General features: G+C 40.0%; 1 protein-coding gene across 2 annotated transcripts in view; it reads right to left on the bottom strand.

Annotated features, from left to right (window-relative positions):
* Window positions 1–453: 453 nt before the first annotated feature.
* Window positions 454–16476, bottom strand: part of pum3 (pumilio RNA-binding family member 3) — a 48462-nt gene continuing 32439 nt past the window's right edge. For both annotated transcript variants that reach the window (XM_059642720.1, XM_059642716.1), the window contains 4 exons: window positions 12920–13142; window positions 11044–11131; window positions 7067–7157; window positions 454–4996 (listed from right to left, as the gene is read on the bottom strand). In XM_059642720.1, coding sequence (XP_059498703.1) covers window positions 4867–4996; window positions 7067–7157; window positions 11044–11131; window positions 12920–13142 — 532 coding nt within the window. In that variant the 3' untranslated portion in view covers window positions 454–4866. The remainder of the gene's footprint in view (window positions 4997–7066; window positions 7158–11043; window positions 11132–12919; window positions 13143–16476) is intronic.

The raw sequence follows: 16476 nt of genomic DNA on the forward strand, positions 1-16476 counted from the left end.
GGGACGAGCTGGGCTGGTTTTGGGATGCATTGGGGGGAGGGGGCGAGCTGGGCTGGTTTTGGGATGCGGTGGGCTTCACCAGCTTCAAAATCTCGCCTTCCCCCACTGCATCCCAAAACCAGCCCAGCTCATCCCTGCCTCCCTAGCCTGTTTTTCCTCTCACCTATCCCCTCCTCCCACCTCAAGCCGCACCTCCATTTCCCACCTACTAACCTCATCCCACCTCCTTGATCTGTCCGTCCTCCCCGGGCCGACCTATCCCCTCCCCACTTGTACTCTCCTCCTCTATCCATCTTCAGTCCGCCTCCCCCTCTCTCCCTATTTATTCCAGAACCCTCTCCCCATCCCCCTCTCTGATGAAGGGTCTAGGCCTGAAACATCAGCTTTTGTGCTCCTGAGATGCTGCTTGGCCTGCTGTGTTCATCCAGCTTTACACTTTGTTACCAGGGAGTATGCATTTAAGGTGAGAGGGGGTAAGTTCAAAGGAGGTGTGAGGGGCAAGATTTTACACAGAGAGTGGTAGGAGTCTGAACACACCACCAGGGGATGGAGGCAGATACAATAAGGGTATTCAAGAGACTTTTAGGTAAGCACATAAATATGGAAGGAATGGAGGGTTATGGACAAAGGGATTAGTTTAGCTGTACTGTTCTATGTTCAATTCTTTGTAAATTGTACAGTGCACCATCTTCCTCTTACTGCAATGCAAATAAATATTTTATTTTTGAAATTAATATTGGCAATCTTAGCACACTAATGCTTAATACAAGACAGCAGGCAGCACATTTAAAGTTGTATATGAAATCTTACTCACTTCTCCCCATCCAACTGATGGCCCGTCTTTGTGCAGGTAATCAAAAGAGCATCAAGCATGCTACACTGGAAATTTTTACGTGACAAAGGATGTATTCAGCTTGCCTTCCTCTTTTACTTCATACAGATTATGGATGTTAAATGCAGGACAAAAATAAAAGCAATTTCTAGAGGGTTAATGTGCTGTACCTTAAAAAAATGCTGTCTGGCAGTTACTCCTTCTGAATTTATTCAATATATTTTAAATAAAAGGATCTGGGATCCCTGGCTTTGTAAGTAGAGGCATAGTGTACAAAAACCAGGAAGTTACATTAAAATATAGGAAAAAGGCAAGTCTGAATCAAGCTGTCCAATCCTGGGCACCACATTTTATAAAGAACATTATGACATTGCAGCAATATAGAGAAAAAGAAGAATATCTTAAACAGTGTGGGATTGGTGTTTGTTAGATGGCTGGAGAACCTGGGGGTTGGGGAAGAACTGTTCTTTTTGCAGAACAGGAAATTCAGTGGAGATCCTGGAGATGTCTTTAAAATAATGAAGGATGAAGAAAAATTAACAATAGCAAAGCTGTTTCCATCTGATGCAGGACAATAACAAAAAAAAACTGATTGGCAAAGAACAAATCTTTTGGTTTGTGTTCATATAGATTCTTAAATTGAATTCAAATTCCACCATATATGCTACGCCATGAGTTCTCCAGAACATTAGCTGAGCTTCTGAATTAACAATCCAGTGATAATACCACTCGGCCACTGCGTCCTCAACATACTCCAGGAAAATACAATTATTTCATACCAATTACTGTACAAAATATACAATATTACACTTTCTAAGTAGAATCTACAGACTAGTTCCATCATCCATGTATTTTTCTATTGCTCCTGAAATCTCCAATGACTGAGGACAATGCCTGAGAGTCCACTCACTAAGCCAGCTGGCAAATTTACAAAGAAGCTATTGGCCAGTAAACCTGCCACAACTCATAGGAAATGGCCTAGAATCCAATATTTAAAGGAGGTTACGGTACAGTGCTTAGGAAGTCATGATGGGATCAGTCAACATGGCCTGTTAAGGGGAAATCATATTGATTTGAGACTGTTCTTTTAGGGATCAACAAGAAACATGGATAAAGAACTTGTAGATGCGTACTTGAATTTCCAAGAAGCATTTGGCAAAGTGCCCCAACAAGAGTTGCTACACAAAATAAGAGCTTACCGAAAGGGGGGTGCGGATGTATCGTATTAGCATGGGCGAAAGGTTGTATAGCTAACATTAAAGAGTAGAATAAATAGGGTCATTTAAGGATCAGCAGGCTGTAACTATCAGAATGTCAGAGTGTTGGGGCCTCAACTGTTTACAATGTATATCAATGATATTCAAAAATAGGAAGCTAGATAAAAGCGGAAGGATATCACTCCTAATCAAATATTGATGCATCAGTTGGAAATGACCTTGATTCATAAGACCATAAGAAATAGAAGTAGGAGTGGGCCATTTGGCCCATTGAACCTGCTCCGCCATTCAATAAAATGGTGCCTGGTCTATTTACGGACTCAGCTCCACTCACCCACCTGGTCACCATAAACCTCAGATGAGGTAGTAGTATTGTTTTGGATGGAGATGGGGAATAGAAGGGGGAAAAAGTTACAAATGGGACTGATTACCTACTGCCTCCTGAAAAGTAACCACAAAGGAGGATGCATACAACAAGAAATATTAAGTCAAGAATAGAAACTAGCGACTAACACCTACCTAGATTTTCTCCTTCCCTAGCTTACAATCGACCATCCCTTTGTCTGCTTAACTTCTCCCCACCCTCACTGTGTTCCACCTCCATCTTTCAAGGGACTCCTTCCCCACCCTGTGTCATCAGAATAAATACATTTTCCTTCATGCTATCCGTTTGAAGAAGGGTCACCGGACTCAAAATGTCAACACACAGAATCCCTACAGTGTAGGAACAGGCCCTTCAGCCCAATAAGTCCACACCAACCCTAGGAACATCCCACTGAGACCTATCCCCCTATTACCCACCTAATCTATACATCCCAGAACATTACGGGCAACTTAGCATGGCCAATCCACCTAACCCGCACATCTTTGGACTGTGGAAGGAAACCAGAGCACCCAGACAAAACCCACACAGACACAGGGAGAATGTGCAAACTCCGCACAGACAGTTAGCCGAAGGTGGAATCAAACCCGGGTCCCTGGAGCTGTGAGGTAGCAGTGTTAACCACTGAGCCACCGTGTCGCCCCAAATTCTATTTCTCTCTCCATAGATGCTGCCAGGCCTGCTGAATTTCTCCAGTTTTAAATTTCCAGCATTTACGGTTCTCTGTTTTATTAAAGAAATATTGAGTGATTGCAATAAGGTGGCAAAACTCCGGGATGGTTTTAATCTATACATAAACTGGAAAAAATCAGATTATGAACACAACCTTCCCCTGCACAAAGCTATGCTGTCTGTTGCTATTAAGTCCATAGTTTTCCAAATGTGAGTTATACCTATCCCTAAAAATCTTCTCCAATAATTTCCCCACCACTGACATAAGGCTCACCGGCCTGTTATTTCTCAGTTTATCACTGCTGCCCTTTGTAAACAAAAGAACAATGCTGGCTATTCTCCAGTTCTCTGGGATCTCACTTGTGACTAAACAGACAAAACTTTCAAAGAAGGCCCAGCAATTTCCTCCCTCAATATCCTGGGAAAGGGCCCATCAGGTTCTGCAGACTTTTGATTGATTGATTGTCACACAAAGTATTATTTTTGTGTGTTACCTAGTTTAATCCTTTTCAAAACACCCAATGCCATCATCTTTTTACACTGGCATACCCAGTAATATCACACACCCATCTCTCGAGTCACCATCCACCATGTCCTCCTCTTTTGTGAATACCAATACAAAGTATTCATATTAAGGATCTTATCTACATCCTCTGGTTTTATATAAATGTCCTCCTTTGTCCTTCCTTTCCCTAGTTGCCACCTTGTTCCTGATATACATATTAAAAAACCTTAATCCTGCTTGTCAAGGTCATTTCATGGTCCCTTTTAGTCCTTCCAAGTCCTTGTTTAAGTCCTTTCCTGATTTTTTAAATATTCTTCGAGGGCTCTATCCTCAGTTTCGTAAGCCTACTTATGCCTTCTTCTTAATTACTGACTAAGTTCACAATTTGTCGTCATCCAACGTTCCCAAATCTTGTCTATCCTTTTCCATCACTTTCACAGGAACATGCAGGATACATTCTGTCAGTGCTAATATAACGCAAAGAACAACAGACTGCAGTCCCTACTCAATGACGTTATATTTTCACATCAATAGCCAATTAGTCTACATATCTCTCATAGCTACTTACTGAAGTGAATTTAACCCTGCATCCAATTATGTGATCTAAAAGGCAAATAGGTAAAATCTAAAATATTACAATACAAAGCCTCAATGAAAATAATTCATTTCCTTTAACAGGTTGGTCTTGAATGTACATGCTGTTGGAAGCTACCAATGTCATCCACATTGATGAATGTGGATTCATGTACTGAAACATTTCACTTCAGGGTATAAAGTGAAGTGATGGAAAAAGTGAATTGTATGATAATACAGCTATAAGGTGCAGTAAGAATGCAGAAGTGATTCTTTTCATGTAATTTAGTGGTATATGTTACATTTATTTTATATATTTTATTCTATAAAAACACAACTTGGGCTAACCAAATTTTAAAAAGTCCATAGAAGAAACGTTTTGCAAACATGCCTCATATTAACAGTGTGAATAGGAATGGCAGTAGTCTACTTTGTAGCACCAGTTGCTATATTCAAGTCCTCCCAAAGAAATACTGATGTTAAAGGTCAGAAATCAGTTGGTTATGCCTTCAATTGTAAAAGATGTATTTTGAAACATTGGAACTTGAAAATAGCTGACACCACCCCAATATGCAAAAGGTTCCGGTAACAATTCCTTATTCTTTTAAAATTATTATTCCTTTACAATTTATAAGTACGAAACATTTTGAGCTGTTTTACTGAAGTGCAATACTGTTTGTCTTCACTAGGCAGTCAATTTTTCTATCAACATTTCTACACCCTTCACATTTTCCATCATCTTTAACTTTGGAATGAGGCTCTTGAGGGCTTTGTTTACTTTCTTGGATACATCTTCGTTCTTACTCTGAAGAAGGCTGGAAAAAGAAATGCAGAAGCATTAATGCTCATACTTAAAACAATATCACAACAGTTGCTTCCAGAAATGAAGCATCTTTCTGAAATTCAATTGAAAGAACAAAAGACCAAACAAACCACTTGAATTGTTAGAACCCTTGTTGAGTTTTCATTATTTTTCTTTTGTTCTTTTATCTATTTTGGGTTGGATCTGTGAACTAAAAATGACCTTTCAACTGTGGGCAGCAGCTTGCATTAAAAAAACAGACAGAAAAGAAACAAGCTGCAGTTAGCTTGTGAGGCCAGGTCTGGGAGTTAATTGTAGGTTGGTTTTTGATTAGAAGATCCTACAGATTGTTGACACCTGGGGAGCACATTATTTTAAACAGATAGTAGAGCTTGGACATTAATAAGGTCAGAATCTGGGAATTGGTTCCAGCAAGTTTGGGAGAGACCTTATGCTCAAGCAGATGGAAGGTGTCGAATGGTGAATGGGACCTCTTGGGGGAGACTGTCAGTTTTGGATTGTGTTGTCTGAGAGGAGGAGTTTGGCTGTTGATACTGCAGCAGAAAGATTTGAAAGCTCCTGCCTAACCGTCTGTGATCAGCTACTGGATATTCCAAGGATAGAAACTAAGTTACAAGTATCACTAACTTCCTCTGAGCGAACAGAAAAGGAGGCCCTGAACGAAGCCGTTGGAAAAATCAATCAAGGAACATATCATCAATGCCTATAGAAATACGTATCATGAAAAATACTCAAATTGTTATTTCCTTGTATTTATCCGTTAACATTTGTTTGTCTGTCTGCGTTCTTAGTGAATAGGACTAAAAACAAAGGTTATTGAGTTTAAAATCATAAATATTAACTAAATTACTTTGATGTTTAATTTTGCTGTCAAAGTTACTGCACTGCTAATACGGAGGGAGAAAGGCTGATTTGATTCAGCTGTCAGTGTTGTAACAGAATACACTGTAAAGTTATTCAAAATGTGACCTGTGAAACACATTGATCTTTAACCGAGAAAATAGCTGTTACTTGATATTTATGCCATACTTCAATGGGAAAACAAATCTTTGGACTGAAGTAAGCGACAGTATTAAGCTTCTAAACGGAAACAACTTAGAAGCAGAATGCTAGGGGTGATAATATTACAGCTAACTTTATACTTTGGAGCTTGGGAGATGCAGTGGGGAAAATCGTACCGAATTGCTCCAGTACATCTAATGGAAGGATACAATTCAGCCACAGTAAATTGGTGGTGGATGGAGTCAATTTTTAGGATATGTGATGAGGTTCAGATAAAGAAAATTACATTGCCTGAAGGTAGAGTCAAGCACAGGTGCTGTAGCAGCCCAACGCAACTGGGTATGTGAATGTATTCTGTCATACTCCAGACTTGTGCCTTTTAGATGATGGAAAATTCTTGAGGATATTACGGGTGAAACATTTGCTGCAGAATGGCCAGCTCCAATTGTCAATGGCAATTAATGTCTGGTTAGATTTCAGGTAGGTTAGCTCAGTTGGATGGATTACTGGTTTGTAATGTAGAGTGGAATCAACAGTGAGAGTTTTCTTACACTGACGGAGGTTACCATTTTAATGGCGCCAGTCAGGATATTAACGCAGCAACATCATAGAGAGGGGTGAAGTGGGGGTGGGGTGGGTGGAAAGATGTGGTCATCATGGCCAAAATACCAATCAGATTATGTGCACTCGGTTGAATAGCAAAGCGTATATGTCCTTCAGATCTTCCTAGCAGTATCTCCACAACCTTCCTCACTTGTCAAAAGTTCCTTTGGACCTTCACATTGAAATCTGTTCATATCCCTCTTGATCCACGTCTGTCTCCAACTGGAATGCTCACTATTTAACATATTGTAAAATACTCACTAGAACATTTCCGCAATTTTAAGGTTGTAAGAACTTCTTATGATTACTGAGCATGTCAGTGGAATCAATTATTTTCCTATTCTACTAATAGAAGATCTGTCAGACACAATCTGGTCAATGAGCATTCAGGTTATTGAATGGTTACAGTTACAGAGAAATCATGTGACCATGAATTCAGGTTTAATTTAATGCTTACCAACAAAGCACAATAGCTCCACGGTTTACCTGCACCCAGGACTTTAACTTTTCAATTCCAACATGTTTTACTAATGTTCTTGCAAAGCACTCTGTAATTAAAAATTCAAAAATCGTTATATAATTTTCTTCAGATATTTGTGCTCTGGCCTTTAAATGTTATCCTCGAGCGGACACATTTCATATACAGCAAACAGTACTTTCACATTATTACAACAATACAACTGCTCCTTAAACAGATTACTTTACTATGATAAAATGGCAGAAACATAAATAGAGATGGTAGAAACTGCCGATGCTGAAGAATCTGAGATAACAAGGTGTAGAGCTGGATGAACACAGCAGGCCAAGCAGCAGAGGAGCAGGAAGGCTGACGTTTCAGGTCTAGACCCTTCTTCAGAGCCTTTTCTGGACCTTGTTTGAAGAAGGGTCCAGGCTCGAAATGTCAGCTTTCCTGCTCCTCTGATGCTGCTTGGCCTGCTGTGTTCATCCAGCTCTACACCTTGTTATCTCAGAAACATAAATAGAATTGTTTAACCACTGTGATTCATTTAATTTACTGGCCATCATGATACCTCGAGAAGCCACACTGCGAAAGAATACCAGTGTAATCTAACTTCCCTTTCAGTTAGCTCAGGTTGGAAAGTCTGCAAAGGTATTTCTTTTAAAATAAGGTGAACGTCATTTTGAGTAATAGGAATTTCAATACTACTGACTTCAGTGTCAAATGGTTGTCAAATCTGTGCAAAAAATACATTGTTAGTAAATAATATAACCTAACACAAGTTCGAGAAAAAATTCTGTCCATTTCTCCAAATCAAATAACAGTATTCACATTAACATTTTGAACAAAGACAATTGACCAGTGGTTTTGCACAGAAGACAGATGAGGAGAAAGCATTCTTCGGAGAGTGGTCATTCTGTGGAATTTTCTCCCCAGAGTTAAGTAAATTCAGCATTGACCAGGGAATAAAAGTATATCGGACATAAATAGGAAAGTAGACTTGTGGCCGTAACATGTTAAATGGGGCATCAGTTTCAAAGGGCTGAATGATCTTCTGCTCCAAATTTCTATGCTTATAATGTAACACACCTGGATTTGAAGTAACCTTACACTTAAAATGACACCGTTAAAAAAAAATTCACGTCTGAATTAATTTTGGTTGATTGCCGTTCTTGCAAAGAACACTTGAGGGTGGAGTGTAGCATTTATAGCCACACTTGTCAGCTGAATCAGCTCTTAAGCAAGGCTTCAGAAAATTATGAAGCACTTTGAAACGGTCAATAAAGGATGGAGTACAAGTTGGAATGCTGTGTTTAACCAAGCAAGGAAACGTCAAAGCATGTCACAACTGTCAGAAGTTTAAATCTTTCATCCCTTGGAGTAGTTAAGCTACAGCTAGAAAGCCAGTGAAAGAAAATCTATAACCATGGATTACGACACAGCCAACCAGTCCTAAAGGCAAAGGGGGAACATCCAGGAGAAAGTCAAAAATGCCTAATGCCATAGTAGTTAAACCCTAAATAAAAACACTTCCTTCTTGACAGGAGCTTAGCTGAGTATTGGAACTCACTTATAATGCATTAAATACAATAAAGCTTAAACTTGCCAATCCATGTAATTACGGTGGTTAAGAGAAACTCATCTAATAAGATTCTGCGATGAACAATATTGTGTTGGCATTAAGTGTATGGTCACAATTATGAAGTTAAATTTCCCTTAATACTGCTCTGCTGGTTTGGATTTTATGGTTAAAATTCCTCAAAATCTCAAGGCCCTGTATAACTTACCAATGTGTGTTATCGATGCAACAACATTTTTTTTGAGCCATATGACCTTCAACATTTCTTTGAAACTGAAAATATTTGTGGTGGTTATTTGTTTAGATAATTGGTGAATCTGGCATTTTTTTCCCCCCGCAGGTGTGCCTTTGTTATTTTAGGAGGAGGAAGTAGCCAATAGCACAGCGAAAACTGTTCAGACCAGTTCCTGTCCTGGATTTGGGAAATGTCGGATCACTGCTGAGCTGTGTGGAAGCAGGACCTATAAATACTAAGAACTGGATTGTGGGGATTGAATAATGATCTTCCAGTTTTAGAAGATGGAGAATCTTATTGGGACTCTGCAGAAGCTGTGTGGCTCCTGATAGCAACATGGACTTGAAAGTAATTGGCTCTTGGCTCAAGACTACGAACTTTGTTAGTGTAATAACGCACAGCCCTATTTGATGGCCCCACTGGAGAGTGACATACCACGGTCACAGCTGCTGGATATGGTAATCATACCCATAAGGCAAGAATGCAATTGCTTGTTACTGGCACAAGTTCTGTAGCATTTTTAAAACTCATGTGAGCTCAAGGCAACATTTGTTATAATCACAGAGTGGAGTAGGTTCAGATGAAAGAAAATGAAACCTATCAATATTCAATTTTCCACTTGCTAAGAATTTCAGCTCAGTGCTGAGGCAAGTCCCCGAGGAATGCGATATAAATGTTGATGAAAGGCAAAATGCTGCTTTTCCAGCTGTGACAGATTTGCCTTAAAGGTTGTGTAAGTTTCATCGCATGATACATTTTTGCTGAAAGCTAATGATTAGGTTAGGACTGGACTCAATATAAAGTACATCCAAGGAGTACCACAAGTATGGCATTCTGAAATGAAAATTTGGAAGAACTGTTTTGCTTCACCCTGTGCTAGCTTAGGCATACTTCAAGGACAACATTTACATATATTTGGAAAGGCAAGGACTGATCAGGGATGGTCAACATGACTGTGGGGGAAATTGCATCTCACTAACTTGACTGTGTTTTTTTTGAAGAAGGGACGAAGAAGATTGATGAAGGTAAAGTGGCAGACATCCACATGGACTTCAGCAAAGCATGCATCAAGGTTCTGTATGGTAAACCAGTTAAGTAAGATTAGATCGCAAGGAATCCAACAGAACTAGCCAAATGGATACAAAATTGGCTTGAAGGTAGGAGACAGAGGGTGGTGGTACAGTGATGCTTGTCAGACTGGGTCCTGCGACCAGCAGTGTGCCAAATGTTTGGTACTGCTTTTCACCATTTATATAAATGATTTGGATATGAACATAGGATGAATGACTGGCACGTTTGCAGATGACGCCGAAATAGGTAGAAAAGTGGACAGTGAAGAAGATTATCCCAGAATATTATAGGACCTTGATCAGATGAGCCAATTGTCCAAGGACAGGTAGACAGGGTGCTGAATAAGGTGTTTGGCACACTTGCCTTCATTGGTTAGAACATTGAGTGTAGACGTTAGGACATCATGATGTAGCTGTGCAAAACACAGGTGAGGCCATTTTTAAAAATACTGCATGCAATCCTGGTCATCCTTCTATAGGAAGAACCTTGTTAAAATCTGACAGGGTGCAGAAAAGATTTACAAGGATGTTACAGGGACTGGTAAGTTTCAGCTGTAGGGACAGGCTGAGTAGGCTGGGTGTTTACCCTTGGAGCTTGAGACTGAGGGGTAACCTTTATACAGTTCATAAAATGATGAGGGGCATAAATAGGGTGAATAGCCCAGGTCCTTTTCCTAAGGTGGAGTCCCAAACTAGAGGGCATAGGTGTAAGGTGATGGAGAAAGATTTAAAAAGGACCTGAGGGTTAACTTTTACACTCAGAGGGTGTTGCGTGTATGAAACAAGCTGCCAGAGGAAGTCGTGGAGGCTGGTACAATTACAATATTTAAAAGACATCTGATGACTATACGAATAGCAAGGGTTTAGAGGGATATGGGCCAAATGCTGCCAAATGGGACTGGATCAGATTACGATGTGCGGTCAGCACAGATGAGTTGGATGAGTCTGTTTCCATGCTGCATGGCTCTAAGTACACAAGGTCTACATGGATACTCCAGGATGTCTCACCATCCAAAACATGTTTAAACTTAATTACATAATCCTGAGCTACATGCTCAACCCCCTGTCCCACCCTAAGAACAGGTCTTACCTGGCCTTCCAAGTTCCTCCATCTTTCCATCTTGTTCTATTAACCACTTAAGAACCAGGTGACCTGCAGGGTGCTCTACCATGTGGAGCTAAAACGAGGAAGAGAAAGAATCATAGAACCATACAGCCCAGAAGATGGCCTTTGGCCCATCGAAGTCTGCACCGAATAAATCTACGCCAGTGCCACTTCCTACTACTTGACCCACAGCCTTGAATGGTTTGACACTATGTACCCATTGAAGTACTTTTTAAAGGTTGTAAGGTTTCTTGTATCAACTACCCTCACAGGAGTGCATTCTAGGTTCCCAACACCCCCGTGTGAAAAATATTTTCCTCATATTTCCTCCATACCTCCTGCTTTTAAAATTAAAATTTATGCCTTTATCTAAGGGTACCAACTGCGTTCTATTCATTCTGTTTGTGATAATCTTATGCACCTCAATCAGGTCCTGTCTCAGCCTCCTCTGTTCTAAATAAAACAACAAAAACCCAACTTTTTCAGTCCCGGGGAGCGTCACTCAACCCAAAACATTAACTCTGATTTCTCTCCACAGATTCTGCTAGACCTGCTGAGCTCTTCCAGCAATTTTTATTTTTAACACAAACCCATCCAGCTTCTCTTCATGGCTCAAATGTTTCATCCCAGCCAAAATCCTCCACTGCACCCCCTCTAGTGCAATCACTTCTTTCCAAGTGTGAGGTGACAAGAACTACTCTCAACACTGGGGCTGCAGCCTAACCCAAGTTCCATGCAACTTGAACATAAGCGCTCCAATCTTATAATCTACACGACGCCTATATATCTTCTTAACCACCCTAATAACCTTTGAACAAACAACTCAAGATGCCTCTGTTCCCAAGTGTCCAGAGTACACTCTTGACTTGTTACTTCTTCCAAAGTGAAACATCTGTCATTTTTCAGGGTTAAGTGCCATCTGCCACTAATCTGTTTGTATTCTCCTATAAACTAGGATTTTCTTCCTTAGTATCAACCACCCAACCAATCTTTGTGTCATCTGCAAATGTATCCCTCCATATTTTCTTTGATATCATTTATATACATCACAAACAACAGAGATACAGCACTGATCCTTGTGGTACACCACTGGACACTGGTCTCCAGTCACCCAAACCGCCTTCTATTATCAGGCCAATTTAGGTCCAACTTGCCAAGTCACCCTTGTGCCCAGTTCCCAAGCTCTAGAATTGCCTCCCTACACCTCTACCACACCTTTCTCCTTTAATCATACACCTATATCATCTCACTGATACTTCGCTTGATGAAGTCACATCTTACAATGCCTTGGGAAGTGTCTTTAGTTTTTATTACAATACATGCACAGTATTCATTTTCTTAATAAGGTTAGTTCTACAAAAGCCATTATCCTCCATGAGTACATTTTCTCCAGGCATTTTTGGTTTCACAGAAATATATTCATTACATTCTGACTAGTCTGACTGACACTTGCATACAGCACTTCATTGACCTGACCCTTTTAAAGCAATTCATAAAATCTAACAGGAAATTTTGAGCGTCATTCTGGGAAACATTTTGAAAATTGGTCAAAATGAATAGGTAGCAAGTTCATTGGGGGAGGGGCAGGAAGACAGCTCTTTTGGTCAAATTTTAGCTTCTTGTCAATTAAATCTAATCGTAAGTACACACACACACACACACTAAATACCAACTTGGTCCTGAAAACATAGTGCAGCATTTCACATTCAGAATTTGACAATTCAAAATTCATTTGACCTTTTATAAACTTAAGTGTTATTTTTCTACAAAACCACACAACTCAATGATTCAAGATGCAGAGCGCTTGATGCAATTCAAGACAAGGGGGGAGCAAAATAAAAGACGAATATTTATACATTACCTCACCATTATCGCCTCCAGGTACAAAGTCTTCTGCAGCCACTTCAACGATAGCATTTATGGCAGGCTGCAAATCACCAATAGCACGGCCCAGAATATCTGCCACAATGACACTTTTCGCCTTATTCATCACCATTTCCCGAGCATTCTCCTGTAAGTATTTCAGCAAACTTGGCGAGATGGCTGTCAGCAACTCATGTTGACGAATATCTGAATCCTTCTTACTGGATTAATAGATAAACACTTAAATCTCCTGACTCTTTCAGGACTTCATTTTTGGCAGCAATTCATTTTCAGAACATTTCAATAAATTCTAAAGAGTTTACTTTTGTTTTAATTCTAATATTCAATTTTCAATCCCTAAATTTATAAAAAGCACCATATTAGTATACAATTCTATTCTACCTCCACTTCTTTCTCGCCTGAAAGTTGAATATCATATTTACCAGAAAGCAATGAGCAAATAAACAGTAGTGTTTCTGAACAATTCACTGTGATTCTAGACTCAACAACTATTTTTCAGTAACACCTGAAATGACAATAATGATAATTCAAATCAAAGAAAAAAAAAGTGCTAAAGTTATCAAGGACTACATTTAATCGTTGAAAAATTTATAACCTTGGCAACATGTTTGCAGATTTTGATCAAAAACAACCTTCACAACCATCTTAGCTTCCTTAAAACGCCCACACTTGGTGTATTCCAGAGCCTTGAGTCTCTTCCTCCTCAAACAACCATGAATTAGTAATTGCTATCAATGACGTGCCCACTCCTCTCAGTTCAATTCTTAACAATTACACAGATCATCCTGTTTACGTGTTACTGGTACCACCATGAAATGCTGGAAAAGTAGTTAATTAAATGAGGACATGTGTCATTGGAAAAATCTTACAGAGTGTCTTATTGAAGATGTAATAATGAAGCATTTAAAAAATACTCATGCTCACTAACCAGAGTTAGCATGGCTTCATGAAGGGAAAATCATGCCTAAAAAATTTATCAGAATTCTTTCAGGTAATAAGCAGGACAGATAATTGGAAACTACCAGAGATTTAGATTTTTAAAAGGTGTTTTAGAAGGCTGCTTAAAAAGCTCTGATGTTTGGGATGGGGTTAGGATGTTATATGAAAATGGATAGAGAATTGGTTAACCCATAGAAGACATTCAGGATGTCATCTGTATTTGGTGGACAGTCACAGGGTTGAGTGTTGGGTCACAGTTATGTACAATATATATTAAATGAGTTGGATAACTGAAATGCGTGTACTATTGCCAAATTTAAGGATGGCAAAAATAGGCGAGAGGGAAGTCGTGACGGTGACACGGTTTATAGAGGGGCATAAAACTCCATAGATGGATGAAATTTGATAATAAGAATAGAGGAGATGAATATTAGTTAAATGAGGAAAACTACAGAGCCAAGGGATTTCAGGATCATTATGTATGAATCACAAAAAAAAAGCGGCAGTCGGGTTCAGCAAGTTATAAGGAAGGCACATGGAATGTTGGCCTTCATTTCAAAGGTAATGGAGTCAAAAAATGTCTTGCCTACATTGAGAAATTGATAATATTTTGAGCTCTTATCTCAAGGGAGATATACTGACAGTGGAGGCAGCCCAGAATGTTTCTCTAGGCTTAGGACGAACATTTTTTATGAGGACAGAACAAACAGCTTAGACCTGTGCTCAGTGTACTTTAGAAGAAAGGAAGTCAACCTCAGTGAAACATAAAAGATTCTTAGGGAGTTTGTCAGGTTCGATGCTGAGAGGTTGCTTCCAGTAGGACCAGAGGGTATAACCTCAGAAAAGGGCTTGCTCATTTAAGACAGAGATGAGGAGGAATATTTCTCTCAGAAGGTTGTGAATTTCTGGAATTCTTAATGGTAGAAGACTTGTGGAGGCTCAGTCATTAAGTATATTCAAGGCTCAGAGAAACAGATTTTTAGTAAGTGACTTAAGAGTTACGGGGAAAGGCAGGGAAGTGGAGCTGAGGATCACTGGATTAAGTATGATCATACTTACTGATGGAGTAGACTCAATAAGCTAAATCGCACACCCATGCTCCATTATTGCTCATTTCATGCGTACATGTGCATTTTAAGGAAAAGGAATCATATAGTATTCACAATTGTATACTTTGTGCTCTTATCACCATTAGAACCTATACTTCGACTCCATCTGGATAGCCAACTACTCAGACTAGGAGTCTCCTTCCTAGTTGTGCCAAAAAATAATGAAACCCCTTATTTAATGAAAACAGGAGAATCCATCTCCTAAGGATGCCTGAACAAAACAGTGATAATATACAGCTGTAGCAAACACCATCACTGAAAACACAATCTTGTTGAGAGCGACAAGAGGGCAACAACTTTACGTGAATAACTGCAGCTATCACACAGAATCCCTACGGTGTGGAAGCAAGCCATTCAGTCCACACCAACCTTTTGAACAGCATCCCACCCAGACCCTATTTCTGAAACCCTGCATTTCCCATGACCAACCCACTTAGACCATAAGACATAGGAGTGGAAATAAGGCCATTCGGCACTTATAGTCTGCACATGCCGCAACACTATGGGTAATTTTGCATGGCCAAACCACATAACCTGCATATCTTTGGACTGTGGAGGACACTGGGGCACCCGGAGGAAACCCATGCAGACATGGGGAGAATGTGCAAAGTCCACACAGACAGTTGCCCAAGGGTGCAATCGAAGCAGGATCTCTGGCACCATGAGGCTGTAGTGCTAAACGCTAAACATTACGCTGCCCTTATCCATCTAACTTATTGAAAAGAACCTAATTCTTCCTTTAAATTTAACAAATTTTCTTGTTCCACAAGCCATTACAGTAACCTTTTGATCAAGTATCATAAGATAAAGACTTGGTATTCAGGTCCTAGCAAAACTTGAGTCAATGGGAACCCATGGGCACATTCTCTGTTCATTGGGAGTCACACTCAGCCCAAAAGAAGATGTTTATGACCTCAGGTAAGGGACATCACTGCTGGAGCTCCTCAGGGTCGTATCCTAGACGGAATTATCTTCAAATGTTCCAATGACCTTTCCTCCATCAGAAGGTCAGAAGAGGGAATGTTCACTGATGATTGCACAGTAACAGCATAATTCATGACTCCTCCGACGATGATACTGTCAGTGTCCAACTGCAGCACAACCATCAACCAGAAAAATCCCAAACATTGCTCCTTGACATTCAATGGCATTCCCATCACTGAATCCCCTGCTACCAACAGCCTGGAGGCTTACGAATGGTCAGAAACTAAGCTAGACCAGCGATATAAATACAGAGGCTGCAACACAATGTCAGAGGCAGGGAATTCTGCAAGAAAAAAAACCTTGCCCACCCGTCTACAAGGCTCCAGCCAGTCCTGTGACTGATTAGTTTGCTGGTCTGGATGAGTGCAGATCCAATAACACATAAGAAATCCAACTCCATCCAGGACAGAATAGTCATTTGGCATCCGAACACCTTTAGCATTAACTCCCTCCATTAGCACAGTGGCAGCTGCAATTACCCTCTAGAAAATGCCCTCCAGCA

This window comes from Stegostoma tigrinum, chromosome 3 (genome assembly GCF_030684315.1).
Source record: "Stegostoma tigrinum isolate sSteTig4 chromosome 3, sSteTig4.hap1, whole genome shotgun sequence".
Classification (NCBI taxonomy): domain Eukaryota; kingdom Metazoa; phylum Chordata; class Chondrichthyes; order Orectolobiformes; family Stegostomatidae; genus Stegostoma; species Stegostoma tigrinum.